At 34.3% G+C, this 23,569-nt stretch overlaps 1 protein-coding gene across 10 annotated transcripts in view; it reads right to left on the reverse strand.

Annotated features, from left to right (window-relative positions):
- The window catches only part of Lrp1b (low density lipoprotein-related protein 1B), a 2,058,309-nt gene that overhangs the window by 495,737 nt on the left and 1,539,003 nt on the right, over positions 1-23,569 (reverse strand). For all 10 annotated transcript variants that reach the window (XR_374143.4, XR_374144.4, XM_006498463.4 and 7 more), the window contains exons 38-41: positions 21,942-22,068; positions 21,658-21,809; positions 21,233-21,357; positions 19,728-20,099 (exon numbers count right to left, since the gene is read on the reverse strand). Coding sequence is in view for 8 of the 10 variants with exons in the window: in XM_006498463.4 (XP_006498526.1) it covers positions 19,728-20,099; positions 21,233-21,357; positions 21,658-21,809; positions 21,942-22,068 (776 nt within the window). In the remaining 2 variants the exon portion in view is untranslated. The remainder of the gene's footprint in view (positions 1-19,727; positions 20,100-21,232; positions 21,358-21,657; positions 21,810-21,941; positions 22,069-23,569) is intronic.

Below are 23,569 nucleotides of genomic sequence, written 5' to 3' on the forward strand. Positions count from 1 at the left end.
ATCCATTACTCCTTTGAAGGACATCTGGGTTCTTTCCAGCTTCTGGCTATTATAAATAAGGCAGCTACGAACATAGTAGTGCATGTGTCCTTGTTGAATGTTGGAGCATCTTTTGGGTATATGCCCAGGAGTTGTATATCTGGGCCCTCAGGTAGAACTATGTCCAATTTTCTGATGAAACTTCAGACTGATTTGCTGAGTCGTTGTACCAGCCTACAACAAACTTCTTTTTTTTAAATTGGGTATTTATTTCATTTACATTTCCAATGCTATCCCAAAAGTCCCCCACACGCTCCCCCACCCACTCCCCCACCCACCCACTCCCACTTCTTGGCCCTGGCATTCCCCTGAACTGAGGCATATAAAGAACAAACTCTTCTTGTTCATACAGAACACTTCTTGCAAAAATAATTATAGAAATTTTAAAAATCCACACTTCATATATATTTGTATACGTGTACATATGCTTCTGTTTCTGTATGTATGTGAGTATGTGTGTATGTGTGTGTATGCATGTTCATACACAGTAAAAGAATGGAACATAAATATAGCTGTACTCAAATGTTTGTTTTTTCATTAATTAGCAACATATCAATTATCTCTATCTATCTCTATCTCTATCATATCTATATCTATATCTATCTATATCATCTATATCTATATCTACATCATATCTATATCATATCTATATCATCCATATCTATATCATATCTATATCTACATCTACGTCTACGTCTACGTCTACGTCTATCTCTATCTCTATCTCTATCTCTATCTCTATCTCTATCTCTATCTCTATCTCTATCTCTATCTCTATCTATACCTCTGTGGATATTTTGTTCCTTGCCAAATATTTATGCTGACCATAAGTATCATATAATGGTCTGAGGGATTATGAAATGAGGTCAAACAAAAGTAATTATTTGTAAGCCACAAACATTATCTTTCACAGAAGTATCTGCATGTCAATAATCTAGAGATCTATAAATATCTCTCTCTCCCTCTCTCTCTCTCTCTCTCTCTCTCTCTCTCTCTCTCTCTCTCTCTCTCTCTCTCTCTCTCTGCCTGTCTAACACACATATACACCCACATACATATATGTGCATGTATAGGATGAGGTGATAACAAGTGAGGAGAAGACTTCTTAGGAAGCAGTTTGGTCATGGTTCTAGAAATAATTAATGAGAAGACTTTTTTAAAAAGACAGAATCTGACACATCAATGGAAGGTACATTAAAGAATTTCATTCTCACTTTCTATATGCCTTTCAAAACAACTAAGCCAAAGGCTGTATCTCATGTGTTTTAGGGATTAAGACATGTAGAACTGTTAACAAATCTTCAAATGTAGAATTGATGTTTTTCATTATTTATCAAAAAGGTTAGAAAAAGTGGCTAGAGATTAAGAAACTGTAACACTTTAATAAATGTTCAAATGATTTCATATTCTTCCTTTCCATCAAATATTGGTTACAAAATCATGTATTTTTAAATGGTGATGAGCTGGGTATGGTGGCGCATGCCTTTAATCCCAGCACTAGGGAGGCAGAGGCAGGCGTATTGCTGAGTTCCAGGCCAGCCTGGTCTAGAGTGAGTTCCAGGACAGCCAGGGCTACACAGAAAAACCCTGTCTCGAAAAACCAAAAAAAAAAAAAAAAATTTTATTTTAAATGGTGATGAGTTTCTTAGATACTCCTAGGACTAAAATCAATGTCTAACTCACCTCCATCATTACTGAAGCCCATGCTTATTTAGTTTGTATGTGGTGTGCAAGCATTTGACCGGCATGCTGTCAAATTGTATTAGGAAAGTGGCTCACAGAGAAATTCATGACTTATGAAAGATCTGATTGTATTATGAGTTTATAATTTGAACTCAGGCAATCATCGCTCCTTAGTGAGTCCAAGTAATTCTACAGGGGTAAGAGAGGAAATGGGGTGTACTTCTATACATTGATCAGTTCTGTCAATAGCTTGTGTGCGATAGACTGTGTTCTGTGGTGTCACCATTGGGGGTGAAATTTTCAGATGATCATGATTCAATACACAACATCAGATGAAGAGCTGTTTGTTTGTGTGCTTTTACTCGTTTTCTTGTATCAGAGGGCTAACGGAATTCCAAGTGGAATATTGGTAGACATTTGGGAGAAAAATTACTATTAGTTTCATTATTTTCCCTGTGAGACTTTCAAAATTAGTATACACCCTAGTAATTTCAAATGAGAATCCATTAGCATTAAGTCCTGGAGAGGACATTTACTCCCCTACCCACTTCAAGAAGCAAAAAGAAAAATGTATACCTAATACAAACTCTACCTGCATGAGTTTGTAGAAAAAGAATAATGTTTAGGTATCCTCAGGCTGCGTGTTTGTAAGGCAGCCCACGATATGCACTGGGAGGCTCCCATAACACAATGTAGTATAGTTTTCTCACATTTTTGTGTCTAAGATCAAATTTGTGGGCATGGCTGGCTTCTTAGCAGACTTCTCTCATTGTTTTGTAGATACTGTTTTACTGTGTCCTAAGTTCCTGCCTTGTATGTAGTCTATTTCTCAGTCTCTTCTTATAATGACCTCAGTCACATTGGCTGAGCATTGCTAATATGAATTCACTTTATCTTAATCATCTCTGTTTTATGTCCAGTCTCCACATGAAGTCACACACTGAGATCATGACAATGAAGACTTGCTTCACTCATCAATTATCGAGTGAGTGAAAGTCAGTTTATTTAATACAAACACCTTAAAGTACGTTCAGTTTTATTCATCTATCTGCATCAAAACACAAGGAAGAATTTCAAAAATTCTTGAAGAACCAGTATAAAACGTCATTTCAATTTCATTTTACCATCCTGAAATTAAAATGAATGTACTGGTCATTTTATATGGTGATGTTTTATAAGTTAATTGCATGGTAAATTTAAGATAAATTAGGGCATTTACTATTTTCAAAGCACAGTAAAATGAAGACAACATTTGTTCTCCTTGAGCCTTTGTTAGAGTAGCAGACAGACCCTCCAGTAGCCCAGCTCAATCCACATTTCCTTTTCTTTAGAGTGAAACAGCTCATTCTCCCTGGCTCATGTGCCAGACAAGCTGACAATAATCCACTGTCATTGTGTTAATTAATCCTTTTAGAAACTGTTAATTGATGCTACTTTTCAATCAAACTCTCAGTAGAGATTTAAGTCCATTTTCTCACAACAGATGTGGTGATTTGTATCTGGACTTTGCTAATGCCCAAGCTCACAATTTTAGCTGCAATAGGATGCAGAATTGCCAAATATTTCATGGTCTTAAGGACTGACAGAGCTTACATCAGGGCTGTGAGGAGGAGGGAATAGAACAAATTAGGAGTGTTGAGTTGCTGAAGAATGAGTTTTGCAGCAATAATGACCAAGAACAATAACTAATATTTAGCATATTAGTGTCTATTATAAACATAGTTTAAACACAAACTTAATATTCAGTCCCTAGTGTTCTAACATTATTGATTTTGTGATGCTTTATGTGTAAAGTTGAATTGTATGGAGCAATGTCACAGGTAACAACACTGCCTGAATGAGAACATCCAGCGATTTTTGGTCCCAAATTCTCATTGGTGATGAGTATCATAGGAAGAAGGTATTTGATTTTTGGCTCATAATTTTAAAATTAGAAAGTTTTCCCAGTGTTATTACATTACAAATAATCTTATTTATAATATATGAAGTGAAATGACCTATTAAATCCTAAATTGCAAATTCTTATAATATATTAGTATATTTTGAATTCACAAGGGGACTGAAGGCATGGTTCAGTGATTAGAAGTACTGGCTGTTCTATTAGAGGACTGAAGTTTGATTCCCAGCCCCAACATGGCGGTCACAACCCTCTTTAACTTCAGTCCCAGAAAATCTAATGCCATCTGCTGGCCTCAGCTGGTGTCATGCATACATATATTGCATAGACTTACCTCCAGGCCAGCATCACTGCATAAAATAAAAATAAATACATACATGTTTAAATGTTCAAATTTATTTGGAAATAAATGAAATAATAGTAAAGAAACAATAAAAATGAAAATTATATATTAATTTATTCACACCAAAAATCAAATATAAAAATTTTGTCAGTAGATAATATTTCCTATCCCTAAACATAATATTTTAGTATTTTCTATGCAGAATAATATATTTTACATCTTTAAACCTAATTACAACCATTCTGCTGAAGAGATATGAAAGAAAAATATTATTTCCTTAAGATTATATATCTTTAATATTTCATTTTAAATGAGACTTCCTAGACTGTGCTTGGTAGATACTAAATATTTTAGAGATGAATTAAATGTGACAAGAACAATATGATAATTAAACTTTAAAGACTAAAGAAATGTAATAATATTCTTGGCTAAAAGTCATATACTACATGACAACTGACTGTGATTCCTCCTGCTAATAATTTAAAAAATATTAATTTAGAATAAATCCAGACAGTACATTAACTTCTAACTTAACTGTTAAAGCAGTTGTTTCACATGGAATTACATTGCAAGCACTTTGAATATAACTTTGATAAAGGTGAAGAATAGCACAGAGCATAATTTTATGCCATTGTTGAAGAAATCCTGTGTCTGGGATAGCAAGATGCTTTATGTCATCATTTTAAGAAGCAAGGAGACTTTGAGTATATTGGAAGTAACACAGAGACCCACAAATGTAGCATTAGAGACTTTGGGGCAGTCTGCCTAAGTAGGATGTCTTCTTCAAAGCTTTCCCTGCAGGGCTCAGTCATCTATGCAGAAGAAGAGATGCAAGACTGTAAGATCCAGAAGTGATGGGTAACTCCAAGAACTGATACACACATTAACTCACAGGCAGTGTGGCAGCATCCACAAGACTCACACAGGTTCAAGTCAGATGGTGCCCCACCATTGAAAGTTGGAAAGTGACAAGAGATCTCACTCCTAAAGAAGAAGCAATTTGCAATTTACACCAGCTGGCAAATGGAAAGTCAGATTTTTCCAATGGCATGTCTTGGGCATAGAAACCACCCTTCCCAGCAGGGTCCATGCCCAGTAATAGTTTGAATAACACAAAAACAAAAGCCATGGATTTGGGGAAGGGGGTTCACTTAACTTGTCTTCTTTTGCCTTGTTTTCAGTTTCTTTGTTTTGATTTTTGTTTTTGTGGTTTGTTGGTTTGGGTTTTGAAAGAGAGAGAAAAAAATGAAGAAATAAAGTTGAGTTGGAAGACAGGTGGGGAAGATCTGGTAGGAGTTGGAGAAGGAGATAAACATGATCAAAATATAAGGTATAGTTTTTTAAATTAAAACAAAAGAAAGAGATTAAATTAAATCAATAAGATAGGTCCAATACCCATTATAACTAATATACTTTACAAAGCATAAGCTTGAACACTTAATGAAAAGGTCGGGGTGCATCATCATAGGGCAGGGGATATTGTTTCAGGATGGCCAAGGTAAATCCCAAAGCCAGTTCTGGGAAGAGCAGAAACAATATTATCCTACTCATAGATTTGGTGTGTTTCAGATCCATGGCAAAACAAATGATTCTTATAAAGCTAAGAACAACCAAGAAATCACTTGTTGCCAGACCATTTGCATGTAATTTGTCTTAGCGTTAGTCTCAGAAAATACAGTAACCTGGAAATATGAGTAAGGACAAAGGGTTATCTGTTTCACCTTTGCCAGAGATCATTATCTATCATCGGTACTGGGATCACATGCAGCTAGTATGCAGCCCTCCATCCTCCTGGCTGGAAAAGCCTTCATTTCTTTACCCAGCAAGCCATTATAATTCTACTTAACCCAACACCACACCTTTGTTTTACTAGTGGTGGCTATTTTGGCTAAGGAAAATCTCCCACTTTGTAACTTCTAGCAGGACTCTACCCTCTGACTGGGATAGAGTATACAACTCTTTCCTTTGATGAATATTCCCTGAATAATCCCCATTTTAGCAACTCACAGCAATTCCTCAGGCATTTACAACAACAGGTAACCTAGTATTCTACATATCTGCAGTGGGCTGGAATAGGAAAACAGTGGCAGCAATAAGCCACAAGGCTAAGAAAAGGACTGTATTCGACTAAGGATAACTCCTGATTGTCCTGAGCAGTTGAGGAGGACAGATTTTCTCTGGCTAGGGAGTCATTCATGCCTAGAAGCCTGTGGGTGTGAGAAAGGGCTAACCAAAAATAGAAATGTGTAGAGAGGATACTAGTTCCTAACCTAAGCAGGACGTAGATTAGGAAACGGCATGTTAAAATTTTAACGAAAATTAGACATTTAAGAAAACAGAATTCAGATGTAGTATTTTATGGACACATGTCAGAAAAGCATGACATTTCACATTATTTCATTATGTGCAAATTACTCAGAAAAATGCTACATTAGATATCATGTGAAAGTGCATACGATTTTCCTGTGCCCTAGCTTTTACCTAGAGCATTTGTCTCAAGTACCTCAACAGCCTGACAAACGGTGCTGTACAGACATCAATGCTAACTTTGCTACTTTTCAATGAATGAGCTCCTCTGCTTTCTGAATATGCACATCAATAGTAAATTAGGCTAAGCATGACATGATCCTAAGCTAAGTTTTATTCTGCTACTGAATTTGACTTCTCTACATATTCACTTAGTTCATGCCAACTGGAGAAAATCTTCTGGGAAATCTCCTTTCTGGTACTAGTACCTGTGGAACAACGTTTAAGTTCTTTCTGAACTCTGTTCCTTGTTTAGTACTGGCAGAAAGGGAAAGGCCTTTTGAATGGAGACTAAATTAACCTAATTTTCCCTCATTACCTATCAGACCAAAGATTAATCAACAAGCCCTTTCACAGATCCTCGCTTTTCTAGGTGTAAGCCATCTTGCCATCTTAGCTTGCAGGCTTATATCACATATCTATTCAGCATGTGTCGTATCCATTCAAATATCACAGTTCAGTGAATATAGCAAAACTAAAATACTGTATTCTTATGAAGTTTTGATATTTTCATATATTTATGGATTACTGGTAAATTCTGTTCTTAGTCTACACATGTGCTTTTACCATCTATCATCCCATACGTCCAAAGGAAAATGGAAAGAAAGATGACAAAAGGGACATATTAAATGTATTCTGTTGTAGTATCACATTGCATATATATATTCCATTTTCTGGCAGTAACAGAATGCCTGAAGCCAGTTTATTCTTTTCTCCTACATCTGAAAGCTAGAAAGTCCAGGACATGGGAGCAACTCTGTTGTATTGCAACAAGGTAAAAATGTGGAGGGCCAAGTAAGCAAGGACATAAAAAACAGAGTGAAGGACTCTTTGCTTTATAGTAGTCCACTCTCACAATGTACACAAAAATGTACATTTCTATGAAAAAGGTGTTATTCCTTCCAATAAACAAATATTCCTCAAAACCACTACCCCCTCAAAAAGAGCATTGGCAATTAGGTCAGCATGAATTTTAGAGGGTAAAAACCAAACGCCAATCATACTATAGGAATTCCATCTTTACCTTATTTTCTGGATTTCTATTAATATTATCTCATACTGACTATCAAAGATAAGTCATTAGTACTCCTTTTCATGTATTGATGACAAAATTCTCCCCTTTTAGTTCATATTTTGAATAGTTAGGCACACAGTTGTAAGTACAGAAGGAAGGGTGTAACTGGAAACAGGCACCTTCCTTGACCTCCACTTGCTCTGGAAAGTTAGCAAACTTGGCCACACACCCCTACCACATGATACATTGCCTCAGTTCAAGCCCAGAAAGATGGAGATATGTGAGTATAGATGGAAATCACAGACTTGGGCTAACAGAAATCCTTTTATCCTTAGATTGTTTCTCTTGAATATTTGGTAGCAGTGACACAATGCCTGACTGTCACAGTCTAGGCACAGGTGGGAAAAAGGACTAGTCATCTGTTAGAGAAATCATGTAGTTCTAAAAGAAGAAACTCATGTCATCTTAAATATGTCACTCTGCGCAATCTTTTCTTCCCTAATTACTTCTGATCTCACCCAGGCACATTCTATTACTAGAATATTAATTTGCCCTGTCAGGTAATTCCAAGACAAAATGACAACAGTTATTTTATGGATGTAATTTGTGTACTTAAGTTCACTAATCTTTTCTGTTTTATGGTACTATTTTTTCAATATCTCTTTGATGCACTGTCTTAAAGCTTTTCCAGATTGCCCTGTATTTACTGTCTTACTGAAGAGTTCTTTTAAGAGTTATTTTCCAGAAGGATCTAGGAATTGAAGAGATTGGATGTTCAGGTAGTTTTTTAGTAAAGAAATTATTTAACCTGGATTTCAGTGTTCATTTTTTTTTTTTTTTAGCAAGTGCTTTTTGTGATTACTATCGTTTGACCGTGGCCCTTAAATTGCAGCCATCTCTTTGCTGACTTATAGCTCTGACCCCATTTCTTTGTAAGTTGATGGTCATAGGTCATTTCTGTCCTCCAGAGCCTCTAGGATTAGTAACTTCCCAGGAGTTAATAACTCAGACAGCAAACAATGCATACTGCATCTGTATTTTAGCCTTGTTGCCTCACAAAGGAGACAAAAACTGGGCCTTGATTTAAAGATTCCTTCTCTCTTCTCCTCTCCTCTCCTCTCCTCTCCTCTCCTCTCCTCTCCTCTCCTCTCCTCTCCTCTCCTCTCCTCTCCTCTCCTCTCCTCCCCTCCCCTCCCCTCCCCTCCCCTCCCCTCCCCTCCCCTCCCCTCCTCTTTCTTTCTTTCTTTCTTTCTTTCCTTCTTTCTTTCTTTCTTTCTTTCTTTCTTTCTTTCTTTCTTTCTTTCTTTCTTTCTTTTGATTTTCTGGATGTCTTCATTTGTTGATTTGTTAGTTTGTTTGTTTTCTTTCCCATTTTAAACCTGCCAACTAGAGATTTTATAGCCAGAATATAATATTCTGACATCAGATGTCACAGCTGTTTTTATCAGCTTTCTGTTTCTATTTTTATTATTATTACTATTATTATTATTGAAGAGTTCTACCTTGTTTTTTAGGTTAGCAATTTCTTCTTTATACTTACTGTTAAATACTACAGGAATAGCTTCTATTTTTTCATTTTTATTAGTTATATTATTTATTTACATTTCAAATGTTATCCTCCTTCCCAGTTTCCACTCCACAAGTCCCTTATCCCTTCCTCCCTCCCCCTGCCTCTACGAGGGTGCCCCCAATCCACCCACCTGCCTCAGTGGCCTAGAGTTCCCCTACCCTGAGTCATCAAGCCTCCACTGCAGTGTGTTGTGTGGGCTCTCATACACATACAAAAGAAACCAAATATATGTAAAAAAATTAAAGACTGGTTCATTTTATTGAAATTAGTCATTAGTCACCTAGATGAAGATATAAAAAGAGGTAACACAGCACTTCAAGTTTAAGCAGATAAAATGCACACATAAGTTTTATCCATTGCAGATGAGCCAGGCTCTGTAAGCCAAGTAAACCATAAATTCTCCCACAATCTTCAAGGCTAAATTGTAATATTTAAAAAATAAACAATTTCTTGGTGGTAGAATTGGTAAGGAGAATATTTCAAAAAATATTTGTTGGGACTCAATCTGGGCTTAATTTATTATCATATCAGAACCTAATAGATGAACTCATATCTATAATTACATTTACTAATTTTGACAGTGTAACTGTTCTAATGCACAAAATAAAAATTATTTAAAACTAAATGATTCTAAGTGATCAACAGATATGACAAAATTATGGGACTCTACCTCAACTTAGTTCTTTCCCAGTGAGATTTCCCATTCCATTCTTTTGTGTTGGGCAATAATCCACAGAAATAGTCTCCACCAGAGACTTATAGTGTCCACATTGGTCTATAATGGTGATCAGTTGGCAATTTTCGTTATTCTTCCTTTTTTCCATTGAGGTCTCTCCAACTTACTCCTAGTCCTGTGTCAGCCTCTCTGAGGAACTCCTCCTCTCACAGAACCTTCATTCTCTAGGAATGCCAACACTTAATGGTAGAACAGGATTCCTCCTAGCCTAGCCCTTTCATCATTTCATCATGTTCTCTACAAAGTTATTATTTGTCGTAGTAGAGCTTAACTGCAGGATACCCTCTTATCACCCAATTTCCGTTCCCTGGAAGCACCAACTCTCTGTGTGGATCCAGATTCTAGCTCATTTCCATCCTTTTCTATCAGCTGCCAGTCCACAGAAACACTTTCAACTGATGATGTCCAATGACCAAACTGGACAGCAACTCAGGAAGGCAATTTTCATTATTTTTTTTGCCACCAGTTCCACTAGATCTTTCCCTCAGGCCCTTCTCAGTCTTTCCTTATAACTGATCTCCATTGTTTCTGTTACTTGCCACCCACAGTAGCACTTTGTACCAGGGACCCCGAGCCATCATACTAGCCTAAGATCAACAGGAGTCAACAGAAACCAAAGATCCAAGAAATGCATTCAACAAAGTCAGGACCAGATGTCAACACAACAAAACCTGAAACATTATAACTCCAGATGACTAGATACCAGTAAATAAAGACAAACACAAATTGCCAAACAATATGCGTCCACCAGTCCCATGTTGGAATGGGTCCTGAGTAATGCAATTAACTGATGCACAAGACAAGTACTGCAAAATATCAATTGTGAATATATGCAAGGGCCTTAAAGATGCTATGAAGCCCATGAAAACATATATATTTGAGTGGAATTCTGAAAACAATTGAAAGAATGAATGTAGAAGTTAACAGAAAATAAAAATATAATAACTATGAAAACTAAAATAATTGGAAAAGAAAAATAGATGATGTAAAACAAATATCTATGAGGCAACCCTTACCAACTGATTATAAACATGGAATAGAGAATCTCAGATGGTGAAGACAATATAGAAGAAATGGAGAGCTTGTTCAAAGAAACTGAGGAATCTAAAAATATCCAGGCACAAAACATTTAAGTTTCTGTGACACTATTAAAAAAAAATCAATTCATGATAGAAATAAAAGATGAAAAAGAAACCTGGGTTAAGGAAATAAAAACTATGTTTAATAGAATCAGAAAAAAGTTATGAAATTTAAAGGAGCTAACTATTAAGAATATACAAAGAATATACAAAAAGATACAGAATACCAAATAAACAGGACCAAAAAATCCAGCACATAATAATCAAAACATTAAATATACTGAACAAAAAATATTAAAACTTCACCTGGAAACAAAAAAATTATGTAATAGTAATGAATTAAAATAACACATATCCCCAAAATGCACACTATCAAGCCAGAAGTTCCTGCATGAATGTTCTTCAAATTCTGAAAGACTACATTGCCAGCTAGGCTACTATACCAAATAAAAATATCAAACATAACCTACTAAAAAAAATCCATGATAAAATTATATTTAAGCAATTTCTGTTTAACAGTCCAGCCTACAGATGGAAAATTTAAGTCAAGAGGAAAAAAATAGTCAAAATACCTATACCATAAAAACAAAATAAAAGAAATCAACAAATACTCTTAAATAATAACTCAATACTCATGAAATAAATTCCAAAATAAAGTTAGGCAGACTAATAGTTTTGTATCGAAAACAAGATCAATATTCTTGCTGCATCCAAAAAAAACAAACAAAAAAAACAAAAAAAAACCTCACCATGAAGAATAGACATCGTCTCAGAATAAATATTAAAAAAAAATTTCCAAGCAAATGGAACCAAAAAGAAAACTGGTGAATGGGTATAGCCATTTTAATATCTAACAAGATAACTTTAAAAATGACTTTAAGACAATTAGAAGAGATAAGGAAGGACACTGCATACTCAATAAAAGAAAATCTATTAATATACATTATTACAATTTTAAATATTTATATGTCAAACATGTAACACCCATATTCATAAAAGAAACACTACTACAGCTAAAATTATTAAACCTCATACCATGGTGGTAACTTCATATTTCACTTTCATCAACAGGAATGCTATTCTTACAAAAACAAAATGAAGACATGTTGAAATTAAATGAGTAAACCTAGTAGATTTTTACAGCGCCCAAACACTAGTGAATAATATACTCTCTTCTCGGCAGTTCCTGGAACTTTCTACAGAATTGATTACATACTTGGATATAAAGTAATACTCAACAGATATAATAAAACATAACACCCTGAATCCTATTAGTTAACCATGGAGTAGAGCTGTGCCTCAACCACAAGAAGAGCAAAAAAAAGTATATGAACTCATTGAAATTGAACAACTCAAAACTGAGTGAAAAATTGAAACAAGACAGAAATGAAGAAAACACTAAAATCTTTTTAGAATTGAATGAAAATTAGAACACCACATAACCAAGTCTACAGGACAGAATAAAGTTTGTTCAATGAAGCAAGTGCTTACATTAAAAAAAAAATCACATAGGTGTTATATAAGTAAACTATTAACATACCTGAAAGCCCTATAACAAGAAAGATAATAAAGGAATGATAAGAAGAAATAACCTCAGTTCTTAAATCAAAGAAATAAAAACAAACATAACACACACACCCACTCACACACACAAAACAAAAAACAAAAACAACAATAACAAAAAGTGAAAACTCACTGAGTCCAACAACACTTTGACATATTTACTGCTTTACATGTAAAGTTATTCTGATTTTGTTTTCAATAATTTTACTTCTTAACATAAAATGTAAAATAACATAGAACCCAAAAGGAGAAACATTGTATAATTTCTCTTATAGGTGGAGCATAGCTTTTAAGCCTTTCATATAGGTGTTACAATACAAATAATCACAAATTTTAGGTGTAGGGAAGGAAGAGTATATAGCACGCATTATTACAAAGCACAGTAGGATACTAAAAGAAAATATGGAAAGCAATGGGAGAGAAGGTAGAAGAAGGAAATATGGGGATGGACAACTAAGACTAAAGATCATTAGAAAACACATATGGAAACCTACTATTGTAGAAGCATCCTAAACTATGTACAAATATGAAATGAATCTAAATGGAGTCATATATAGGAGTGATAATGCCTCAACTAGATATCTTATTCACCGAATAAGAGTTCTAGAACCAGGAACGAGTTATATCTTGATGAGTTGTTGGTGAAATGAACCCCGTGGAAATTGCCAAACCTCACAGGTTAATAATATTTAGTAACCTATAAAATGTGATGGTCAGGCCCTATTTCTGAAGACAACAATTGCTTATGACATTAAACAGGAAAAATTTGAAGTGATGTTTTACTGGAAACTTTACCCATACTGACTAGTATTCATAATACTGAAAGGCACATTACCAGAAGATAAAGGCAATCACCAACATTCCCCAGCTGCAAACCCTGCAACCTTCAACAGTGACTACATGCGAGATATAGTGGTACAAATAATGGCACATATGTGATGGGAGTAACCAAACACTTTGTGATTGTGTTTAAGGCTTATTCCATGAGACAGAACTCATGCAAGGCACTGCTAAAGTCTACAACAACAGGAGAATAGGTGAGCCTTAGGGAAAACACATTATTAATCTCCTTATTTTATTTTTTTAATTTCTTCTTTTTTATTAGATATTTTCTTTATTTACATTTCAAATGTTATCTCCTTTCCTGGTTTACCTCCAAAATCCACCTATCCCATCCTCCCTCCCTCTGCTCTTGCTCCCCCACCTTGTCATTCCCCTACACTGGGACATTGAGCCTTATCGGGACCAAGGGCTCTCCTTCTATTGATGTCCAACAGGCTATCCTCTGCTACATAGGCAGCAGGAACCATGTGTATTCTTTGGTTGGTGGTTTAGTCCTTGGGGCTCTGGGGGTACTGGTTAGTTCATATTGTTGTTCTTCCTATGGGACTTCAAGCCCCTTCAGCTCCTTCGGTCCTTTCTCTAGCTCCTCCATTGGGGACCTTGTGCTGAGAGCATCCACCTCTGTATTTGTCAGGCACGGGCAGAGCCTCTCAGGTGACAGTTATATCAGGGTCCTGTCAACAAGTACTTGTTGGCATCAACAATAGTGTCTAGATTTGGTGACTGTACATGAGATGGATTCCCAGGTGGGGCAGTCTCTGGATGGACTTTCCTTTAGTCTCTGCTCCACTCTTTGTCTCTCTCCCATGGGTATTTTGTTCCCTCTTCTAAGAAGGACCAAAGTATCCATACTTTGGTCTTCCTTCTTTTTGAGCTTCATTTGGTCTGTGAATTGTATCTTGGGTATTGCGAGCTTCTGGGCTAATATCCACTTATCACTGAGTGTATGCCATGTGTGTTCCATAGCAATAAAATGATTCCTAAAATATACTGCTATACTTATTTGGAGCACCCAGTCCTAAGGGGGATGCTTTTATTACACCCTTCCAATTAGAGCTCAGAGAGTTATTTAGAAGAGGGGTAGGAAAATTTTAAGTGTCAGAGAAGGTAGATGACTAAAGAATTAGTGCTGTGCTGGGCGGTGGTGGAGCTCACCTTTAATCCCAGCACTTGGGAGGCAGAGGCAGGCAGATTTCTGAGCTGAAGGCCAGCCTGGTCTACAATGTGAGTTCCAAGACAGCCAGGACTACACAGGAAAACCCTGTCTAGAAAAAAACAAACAAAACAAAACAGAATTAGTGCTCTTTAAACACTATAGAACTGGTGTGCATATGAACTCACAGAGATTATACCAGCAGACATAATCCCTGCAAGAGGTTCAAGGCAAATGGGGTTCCAGCTTTCAAAGGGAAAGTTGGACACATGCTCCCACTCCTGACATTGAAGCTATCTGAAATTAATAACTTCTGGTAAAGACTTTTTTTTTAAATTGGTCTTTTCCTTGTTTATTTTAACATCTGGTTTTTTGTTTGTTTTGATTTTTATAGAATGTATTTCTGTGTGTGCTTCTTCTTTTGTTTACTGTGTTTTATTCTACTTTGTTTTAAAGAGAAGAGAAAAAAGAACAAAGTTTGATTCTATAATGAAGTAGCAAGCATCTGGGAGAAATTGGGGGATGGTACGTCATGATCAAAATGTATTGCATGAAATATTTTCAATAAAACAAAAAAAGTTTAAAGAGCTTAGGAATCAGTCTTCCATTGGTCAAGAAAATAATACTTTGTACCTTACAAGAAATCAAAATATACTGCGGTCTGAGCACCACAACTTTTCTGCTACCATTGATTTGGCCATTGGGTGCAAATTCTTCTCTAAATTTCTGAACTGATAACATATATATGTGTGTGTGTATGTGTGTGTGTGTGTAGTCAATAAAAGGGCTATATATTTCAGTTGCTTTCTAATGGAAAACAAGGAGAATTGTTTGGTTGTAAATTTACTTTGATTATTAAGTAGAAGTTAAGTTAAATGGGATATGAAAAGTTATAAACACAGACCTAGAGCCTTTCAAGACTGTTATGACTCTTTGGGCATATATGACCTTAAACATGATATAGACACTTCCTCAAAGATTACATACAAAATAATATTCCTAAAGCATGGCTCTGGATTACAACATTTGTCTATATTTTCCTTAATCTACAGAGTACAATGAGTAGAAAATGGTTTGCATAAAACACAAATATTTGGTTATGTGCAAATCAGTGTTCAATTGCACCGTTATTAAAAATGAGCAAAAGGGGGTTCAATCTAAGTTTCTGGGGACAAATGAAGGTGTAAGCATTTATACACATATGAAATGTGTATATGATCACATATATGCACTGAACACATATTAAATACATGATACCACATGAAAAGATACATATTAATGACAAATATTTTAGGTTTTGAATTATATGAAGGATTAAGATTTGCAAACTCATAAGGACAGAGTGCAAAATAAAAGTTATGAGGAAATAGAAAGATGAGAGTTACTTTATTAAAGAAATTCCATTAGTAATGACAAAAAGTTTCAGATTTATAGTCACCACTGGTGCCAACATTGTGGATGAAATTAATGCTAATAAATTACATGGCTAAAACTAAACAGTAATGGGCTTAGTGACCACCAACCCTAAAGACCTAAGTACAATCCTAAAGACGCATATTGTGGAGGAGTGAATCTACTCTCATGCGTTGTTTTCTGACATCCACAAGCTCCTCGTGATGCATGTAACTTTTATACTTACAAACACAATAAACAGGCTAATAAATACTATATAAATATAAAATAGTATTGTTATATACATATAAGTAAATATACATTCATATCACAACTTTGAAAATTAATTATATGGTATACTAAAAATAATTAAGATGGACAACTTTAATTGGTGAATACTATGGTATATAAACCATACCTCAATAAAATTCCTTTTTAAAGCCCCTTACAAGTGCAAACTGCTCTAATATCAAAATTTTCCAGTTCTAAATCTCACTCATTTGTATCTAAAATCTGCAATCTATATTTTAATTTTACCTAATTACTTTTCTATTTCTTTAAATTAATCTTTTTGAGTACTTCATCATAGAGAATGTTTTCAATGTTTTTGCTCTGATGACCTTCAGACTATCAGATGAGGTTTAACAGTCCTGAAAGGCTCTAGGTCTGTGTTTATTGTCTAGGGATGGCTACCAGATTAAAATGTAAATATAAAAGTTTACTGTGAATATTTATTAATATTGCCATAGCCTAGAATAGTGAGTCAATATGTATGATAACATAAATAGTATGTTGTAAGAAAGATAACTAATTTTTAATGATAGTGAAAAGAGACCACTGTTTTAAACTGCACATATTTTCTAACTATCTGGTATTCTAGAATGTAGCTGGATTCTCCTGTTCTCTTATCTGTTTTGATATCTTAGTTTAATTATAGCTATGCAGGGAAGGAATAACATAAAGTTCTTTTCAAACTAGACAATACAGGAGAAACATAAATGTGGTATATATATTGAAACCATGATACTGGATTTTTCTCAATCCATTATATTAAAATGTATTGGTTGATCACTTGCTTTGAATGAATCTCTTATCCCTCACATTCGCCAAACATTCGGTCCCTAATAAGACAGTCCTTACAATGCTGACAATTCCATTAGGCTGTGTCATGTACTCACAGACATTAGAAATAACAAATCTCACCAGAAAAGGCTCGAGTCAGGAAGCTGTCAAGTTATTGCCAAGAATAAGTGATTTTTATAACTAATTTTTACTTGAAAGTATGAATTTTTAAAATATTAATTGCAGTTAATATAGTAACAGTGCCATATATATTTCCTAAAAAAAAAAATCTGCCACACACGGGGGTGTGCATCATTACTTCGATGTTATTCTTTGTTTGGGAGTGGATAGGGTCCATCTTGGGGAAAGTGCCAGCAGATGCAATCAATCAAATAGTTGGTTTCCTTCAGAAAGCAACCTAAATGCCTAGGTATTTTGTCTCTTTCTTCACACAAAATGCTGAAGAGATGTGGAGAGAAGCACTGAGATTTGATAAAACAACAACAGCAAGAACAAAAGCAAATAAACAAACATCCTGATGTTATTCTTTCCTCAAAGTTATGCTTAAGTTAAACTAGCTGTTTTCTTTTTCCCCACCATATAAGTTACCGTGTAAAGTAGAGGTACCTCCAGTATAGCTAGACTCACTGTGTGAGTGAAAGCTTAGCTGCCGTTACCACTAGTGCTTTTATGACATCAGAACAAAACTCAGCTGTAAGAAAAAGATACTGCAATATGCATATATTTTGAGATTGATCGTGTTCTCTTCTGTCTCTCAAACGTGTACTGAGGCTCCCCAGGGATTCATACTCTGAGAAGAAGCACAGGTCCAGAATCACATGTCTCCCCTCTATCCTGCCATCTGGTCCACTCAACTGAAAAATCCTATCTATCCAGGAAATGTCCTTAATTCGGTTCTGAACAGCATCACCTTTTAAAACTTTCATGAGATTTGTCACCAGCCTGATTGTGGTATCTAAAGGTCTCAGGTATCACGTAGATCTACTGTATTACAATGATTGTTTGCTTGTGGTTTTCTTCATTAAACTGTGGCTTCTAAGGCTCTCTGAGCAGATACTCATCTTTTACCTCCAGCGTGCCTAAACTGTACATGATGAATAAGTTAATTAATATGCTGTGGTTTAATATGAATATTTGCAATGATGAATTCTATTAGAGTGGGAAATAAGAAACTGTACAATAATATACATGTAACCCTCATTCAGACATACCCAAAGATTCAATGGGTATCAAATACATATTAATTCCACAATCAGTACAATTACATTGTAGTTGCACAGAGAGAAAAAGAGAACAACTAACAGAGAGAAATAGAGACTCAAAGATATAGAGAAGCCAAAATGTAGTAGGCCATAAATATACAAATTGGTAAGAAATTATTAAAAAAGTAGCAACCTATAGGATAAAATTTGTGAACATGAGTTTAGAAAGTAGACACCTGAACTGATTTTTAAAAAATAAGCATAGTAGATGCTGGTTTGTATTGTTATCAAGTAAATGTATATAATATAAAAAAAGTATTTTTGAATATTGGACTTCCATAAACTAATAAGTCTTACAAAATTGCAATTGGCAAAGCTTTGGGAAAAATAACCCTTTTCATAGATAATGGGTAAAAATATAAATTGATGGGGTATTTAAGCTTGGCCATCTATAAGAAATAAAATACCCTGGCTATGTGACTTGGTTTCAGGTTTCTTGACAAACTTGCTTCCAGGTTTCTATGTTAAACAAATATTTACATTTATACAAATAAATAGCAAGTGTAGCATTGAATATATTCATGAGACACATAAATTATCAATAAATTCAATAAATATGAGTGTTCAATGAGTGCAAAATTGGGCACATGTTACCAAAGAATAAAACAGAAACCTGTAGTGAACTAAATGTTCATAATATGTCAGTATAAGTTAGCTATGTGATTAACTCATTGATCACTAATCCATTTTATAATTAAGGATGCTTCATAGCCTTACAAAAAAACCTAGAGGAAATGGTACTTTTCCACTCTGGATGAGATGGGCACTGACGTCATTGAAGCAAAGCTTCATGTTTAAGCCTATATATCTTTAAAAAATTATTATAAATGTCTATAACACATTGCAATTTAAAAATATAAATTCAAAGACTGATTCACTACAGTGAAATAGGAGCAGGCATAAATAAACAGAAATCGCAAACTCAGATCAGAGAGAATCTGTATGAAGATGTTAATATTTATGAATAGAGGAAAGTGATTTCGGTAATTTGTATGGATAATCCATCCTAAATGAAACATGAAGCTTGAATGGTTACAGTAACATTTCTTTTCAATGATTTTAGTTTGTTTTATAACTTACAGCTTTGCACTTGATAGCAAAACTCTTTTCCCGCTGAAATGAAATCTTCAAGCATAAATCACTTAAAATCACCTCTTTAAGAAACATACACATTGATGTTTCATAATTTTTCAGAAAATAAGAATAACTGAAAATTATTAGAGATACTTTAAAGCTACCAAATTACCCATACTTGAAGAAGATCATCTAAAATAATTTTGGTACAGACAAATTACCAGTATTACAAGACTTACCTGAAGCAAATATGATGATAAGATGCTATAGCTATGATTAAAGCTACTGCTGACAGTACATGCAAGTCCTTGCTCTTTTGACACTTTGAGAATGGATATATAGAATAGACTGTAACCCTAGTCATTCTTGAACATGAACTTGTGCGAGCACAACTGCTTTATACATTTAACACCACTATTCCTCTAAGCTCAGGGGACACTTGCATACAACAATTATCATTTGTACTTACTTTCCACAATTACTTGTCTGTCTTCCCAGTTATCTTTAATAAGCTGTATATTTCCAAAGTGTGCATCACTGTAAAAGATCCGATTGGTACCTTCTCTTCTTTGATTATAGTCAAAAGCCAGGGCTATAATATTCTTGAAATAATTTGGGTTCTCGTAGGGCCGTACTGGGGAATTTAAATTGGTTTCATCAGAAAGATGTATGCTTTTTAATATTGTTCTTCCTGAATATAGCAAATAACCTTCATGCCTTAGACAAGTAACTCCATCCCCAGCCAAATATCCATGGGCACAGGCACAGGTTCTTCGGGAATTTCCTCGATAAAGACATAGTTGCTGACAGCCACCATTTTCTTTGGCACAGACATTGGTCCCTGAGAAAGATATACCCACAAATGTACAATCACTTTTTGATGTTTGAAAAAGTTTATCTCACTCCTATAGAAATGCTAGAACTGAATATTAAGTTGTAATACTTAACATTAAGTATCATTTTATTTTTAAAGATTGGCCTATAAAAATTAAGTATAAAACACTAATGAATTTTTAATTCACAGGTTTTAGCTTCTTGAATTTCAGTTTGAAGTAATATATATGACTATATATTGCAGTCAAACAAAAGCATTCAGATTTAACTTACTAAGTTTAGTAATTTAGCTTAGGGTGATGCCTTTGCCTAGCAAGTACCAAGTCCTAAGTTTAGTCCTTAGCACCATAATGAAACTAGCAAAATTGTCCTTAAAAAATTAGATGAATGCATTGCTTTAAAATGATAGGTTTTATATTGCAATGTCTTCGGCACATATAACAGTCATTCAAAACGTAAGCCAAAGTCACTGAGAAATCACGTGTTGCTTTCAGTCATGTTTGTGAGTCATAGAGAAAGTTGGGGTGGGTGGCTTTGTTGTGCCTCACCTCTCATATATAGGTTACAAATAACTTTAATTTTGAAACAAGGCTGAGTCTATGCTAGAATTCATTATTACCATCTTCAAAATTATTGTGTAAGATGTCTTCTGTATAAAAGACAGAGTAAAAAGAATTTAAAAATAGGCAAAACTACCATCAAAGAAGCAATGATTCAGAAATTCACATTGAAGACAACCATTTCCAGAGCCATATCAACTTTTCTTCTAAAAGAGTAACCCAAAACAAAAAATTCAATTGATTCTCTAATACCCCAGTTGTGCTTTGTACTTTTTGTCAAATATGTCAATCCAGAATTTAAAAATATATTTACTAGTACAAACTCATTCTCAAGACTTGTCCCATATCATATGACAATACATATTCACAAAACAAGTAATATACATGTATATAAACTCTTATATGTTTATTTCCTTGGTTATTAATAATCAGCATTCTCTCTGGTTATTAAAGAATCACCAAATAGGGAATTTTGAGGTTTTGAACTTAATTAATAATCCACTTTATTACTTAAATTTTAAAAACAAATCAAGAAATGATACAAAATTTATTAATTGTATATTTCATTAAGTATGCTGACCTTTCTCTCTTACTCGGTTAAAAATTTTGATCTCCTTTAGGTTAACTCCAAGTCCTGTTCTCATGGTTACTGTCTCTGTGGCATCATTCTTGTGGCCTCTTCTGACTGATCCATTGGCGTGTGCTCTGCCAAAAAGTCGAAGATACAGAGTTAACAGTTTTCAACTAATTAAAATAAAACAAGGTAAAACTGAAGATAAGACTGGCTCAAATGCAAGAAAAAGAAACCAGATGCAGTGTGTGGTGCTGAAATGCTTGACCATGGAATAATAGAGAGCCTTGCTGGCTAACCTTCTCTCTAAAAATTACATGGTTTTCTGAAATCCTTTCTGTAACCTTGCTAAAGTATGGCTAATCCTTCAAGGGCAAAGAAATGGCACTGAAATAACATTCTGAGACTCAAACACTTATGAAAAAATAAATTACCTGTCAGACCAGTAGATGTAAGCCCCAAAGACTGCAACTGAAAACAGATCCACGTTGCTCCCAGACAGCAACACTTCACGATTCGCACCAGTGTCAAGGTCAATTCTCTCTATCTTGTCTGAGCGAGCATCACACCAGTATAATTTATTTTCCTAAAAGGTGATTGGAAAGCAACAGTACAAACTGTTTTGGTTATTTATTAATGAAATAGATGAGTATTAAAAGTAGACTATGGCAAGTTAGCTGTGAACACACGTTAGAATCTTAAAAGGAATGCAACAGACCTCATAGTCAATGGAGATGCCATTGGGCCATGTTATTCCCACGCTTACAATCATGACCTTCTCAGAACCATCTAAGCGAGCTTTCCCAATACAAGGCACTTGTCCCCATTCAGTCCAGAACAAGAAGCTGAAATTAAATGATCATTTATAATAATTAACAGATTAAGGGACATCAAATAAAACAGCAAGATGACATTAAAACTCTTAACAGTAAAATATTCAAAATAGAATGAAATAATAAACCACACAGTTTAATTTACAAATATCTCTGAAATTAATAATGAAATCTTATTAAAAACATATTTAACCAGATGTGGACATCACAGGGATGAATTCAATGCTTTAGAGAAATTATTTGCATATGCATATTCTCTTTGAAATTCTCTTCTCCAAACTACTGCCTAATATTTTATTATTTTTTATTTTTTCAGTTTTTTTTCTTCATGAGGCCTCTGGTGTCTCTTTGATTATAATTACATGATGAAGCCTACATCTTAATAGGAAAGCACCAAGAATAGAGTAAAACATTACATTGGCCTTTACCTTCTTACTCATTTTGAACATTTTCCTCTATTAAAGTTTCAGCTCAATAAAGACTGTTGTTTTCTGTTTTTTTCAGAATTGCATATAGTATCCAATAATTAAGATATTTAAAAATTTAGCATAGTATAATTCATGCAGCTATAGACCAATCAATGCAGCTTTCAACTGTAACCATAACTCTTAAATGCAACCATTCTAATTTAAAGTTTAAAGGTTAACTTGTAATTTCAGCTCAATATACATATCACACTTTAAAAAGAAAGCATTCTCATTTTAATAATCTCAAAAACTATAATGTGTAATAATATGTAGTCCAGAAAGAGAAGCTAAAGTATTATGAAACAAAAGATGGTGAAAAAGAGAATGTGAACAATAAAGGTAACCATTCATTTTTATCTCATTCATTCATTCATTCATAAATTTCAGTATTTATACAATAGCAGAGAAAATCATGCTTTTAGAGAAATACCACTGCTTCTAACTTTGAAACTGTGTGAACGCAAGGCTTCAACCTATGAAAAACTAAAGTTATGAAAAATATGGAAATCTGTATTTCAGACAGGAACGAGTATGCCTTTTCTGTGAAGATTCACATATGAGTTAGTATGATTCAGGGAAAGTTCATAAAGTTTCATATAAGAAACATAAAAACAATCTGTTTATTTTTGTATACACATATGTAATTATTAATGAACCTCAAAACTTGAACTTCATAAAATATATACATTCAATTTTTGCATATTATTTTGGATTATTTTAATAGTTTTTAAAGCTGTAAATAATATTCATGTTGCTATTTGACAACATTATGAAAGAGGTGTGGCTTAAATTACAAGTAACTAAATTCTGAAGACACTATATATTCATTCATATGTACAAGTTTTATGGTTTAAAGGGGAAAATTTCGTAGAAAATTTAACTAATACATTATTAGTATGAAACTTGTTTAAAGGCATAAAACATGAATACAGTAAAATCAAAATCCTTAAATGACAGTTTCTACATATTACAATTTTAAACTTGTAGACAAATGAATGATGCCCTTTAAGTCACTAAGGACAGATGGTAAAAGGCAGAAGGTGTTG

The sequence above is a fragment of the Mus musculus genome, chromosome 2 (genome assembly GCF_000001635.26).
Source record: "Mus musculus strain C57BL/6J chromosome 2, GRCm38.p6 C57BL/6J".
Classification (NCBI taxonomy): Eukaryota; Metazoa; Chordata; class Mammalia; order Rodentia; family Muridae; genus Mus; species Mus musculus.